This window comes from Arachis ipaensis, chromosome B05, assembly GCF_000816755.2.
Source record: "Arachis ipaensis cultivar K30076 chromosome B05, Araip1.1, whole genome shotgun sequence".
Classification (NCBI taxonomy): Eukaryota; Viridiplantae; Streptophyta; class Magnoliopsida; order Fabales; family Fabaceae; genus Arachis; species Arachis ipaensis.
Window position 1 is genome coordinate 137,809,610 of NC_029789.2, and position 2,788 is coordinate 137,812,397.

The 2,788-nt window shown below is 34.7% G+C and overlaps 1 protein-coding gene across 1 annotated transcript; it reads left to right on the plus strand.

The window, feature by feature from the left end:
* Window positions 735-2,788, plus strand: LOC107644387 (pentatricopeptide repeat-containing protein At5g06540-like). Its single transcript, XM_016348225.2, has one exon. The coding sequence runs from the start codon at window positions 1,134-1,136 to the stop codon at window positions 2,688-2,690; it is 1,557 nt and encodes a 518-aa protein (XP_016203711.1). The 5' UTR covers window positions 735-1,133; the 3' UTR covers window positions 2,691-2,788.

Below are 2,788 nucleotides of genomic sequence, written 5' to 3' on the forward strand. Positions count from 1 at the left end.
GATATAATTATTTAATAAATTATAATTTAAAGGAACGAGATAACTTTTTAAATATAATTTATTTAGTCTATTTATATTTGTATACGTTTATTAGTATGTATGGTCAAAGTATTTAAATGAAAAAAGAGTTTAAATAGTAATGGGGTTTTTACTCGAACTTTTAAACATAACATTCTCATTGTACCACTATCATCGAGTTGGTATACGAAGAGATTAAAAAACCGAAACCAAAATATTCTAGTTATAATCGTAAATTTTCTCTGCTGTAAAGGTAATATACATACGATATGTAGTTTTATTTATTTTAGTGATTGATTATTTTGTTAAAATAATATATATAGCCAATATGTATAAATATATAAATGCATACAACTATTTTATACATACTCATAGAATTATTGAAATTACAAAAAAAATGTTTGAAATATTTTAGAAGAAATGAATACATGCAACAACGTATTTAATTATTTAATGAATTGCAAACTTTTAATAAATTATAACTTTTTTAATAAATTACAATTCATGAAAAGAGAGAATATTTTCAAAAATAATATATGAGGAGTGTTAGAAGGTTAAATTTATAGCCATCAATTAGTCACTATTTTTAATAGTGTAAAATTATATCTAATAGTATATAATTTTTTTTACTAATTAAATACCGGTCAAATTTTAATAAAAATGTGACCCAAAACTTTTTTATAATATATATCTTACAGTGTCTTCTTTATCTCTCTCTATCACCAGTCAGTCTCATCTTCGTCGCCCCTCAACTCCCAAACATATTTAACTGGGAGTTGATCCAAAGAAGAATAAATAAAAGATTTTCTTTTTCGAAAATTAAATCCCAAGGATAAGCCATGAAAATGAGAGAGATTTTTCTTTTTCATTTTTGCAAACAGAACTAGCAAAAATGAATTAGAAAAAAGTGAATTATTTTTGTTTTCATACGCAGCAAAATTGAGTTCGTTAGAATAGGTTGTTACATTCAAAATTTTAGGTTTATTTTCGTTGGTTTCATGTCCGAAAATGGGTGATTATTTTGTGCCACATCTTTGCAGTACCAAGGATTAAAAATTACAAATCACAACTCATATCAATTGGATTAAATAGCTCTAGGAGCGTTCTTTTTTCCCATGTCAAGTTGTAGCATCAAGAAATGCCTCCAAGTATTGGAGAAATGCAAAAGCATGAACCAACTCAAGCAAGCACACGCTCAATTCTTCACCAATGGCCTTCACCATAACACCTTCGCACTCAGCAGGCTCCTCGCTTTCAGCACCCACCATCACGGAATCCTTGCTTATGCATTTAGAGTTTTCCAACACATTCACAATCCCACACTTTGCATATTCAATACTGTCCTTAACGCTTTCTTCATCAATGGCAACCCTAAAGGCACAGTATATTTGTTCATTGACATGGTGCGCCGTGGATTGAACCCTGATCACTACACCCTTCCTTGCGTGTTGAAGGCGTGTACCTCGCTTGAAAGTGTTTCCTTGGGGGAGATTGTTCATGGGTATGGATCAAAATTGGGGCTTTTATGTGATGTCTTTGTGGGTAATGGTTTGATTTCGTTGTACTCTGCCTGCTGTGATCTTGTGGCTGCACGCAAGGTGTTTGATGAAATGCCTAATTTGAATGCTGTGTCTTGGACTATGATGATCGCAGGGTATGCTAAGGTGGGCGACATTGATTCAGCAAGGCTTTTCTTTGATGAAGCACCTGAGAGGGACAGGGGAATATGGGGTGCCATGATTTCTGGTTATGTGAAGAACAATTGCTTCAATGAAGGACTTCATCTATTTCGTTTAATACAGTCTACTGATGAGGTGCCAGATGAGTCTATATTAGTAAGCATTCTTTCTGCCTGTGCCCATTTGGGGGCTTTGGATATTGGCATTTGGGTACACAGATATCTGAATGAAGCAAGGGTTACATTTAGCATTCGTTTGAGTACCAGTTTGTTGGACATGTATGCAAAATGTGGTCACTTGGACATGGCTAAAAGACTATTTGATTCCATGAAAGAGAGAGACGTTGTGTGTTGGAATGCAATGATTTTTGGGATGGCAATGCATGGAGATGGAATAAGCGCACTCCAGTTGTTTTCGGATATGGAAAAGGCAGGGATAAAGGTGGATGATCTAACATTCATAGCCATTTTTACAGCTTGTAGTTATTCCGGTATGGTACTTGAAGGTCTGAAATTGTTAGATAAGATGTGTAATGTGCACAAGATTAAGCCGAAGATCGAACATTACGGTTGTCTAGTTGACTTGCTCAGTCGAGCTGGTCTCTTCAAAGAAGCCATGGTTATGATAAGAAGAATAAGAGATTCAAGCAGCGGCACCTCTGAAGAGGCATTGTCTTGGAGGGCCTTTTTAAGTGCATGCTGCAACCATGGACAAACTAAAATTGCCGAATTTGCAGCTGCCAAACTCTTGAAGTTGGAGAACCACAGTGGTGTCTATGTTTTGCTTTCAAATTTATATGCAACAACCGGGAAATACAGTGAAACAAGAAGGGTTAGGGATATGATGAAGAATAAAGGATCAGAGAAAGCACCAGGTTGCAGCTCAGTTGAGATTGATGGGGTTATTAGTGAATTCATTGCCAGTGAAAAAACTCATCTACAAATGCATGAAATACACTCAGTTTTGAAGAAAATGCATATGCAATTGGATTAACATTTCTCGTTGACATGAAACATATTCTGTTGGCTAGTTGACACACATTATATATTTTGACCACTCAGACGAATAAATAAACGAAGAGGTTTGTTAAT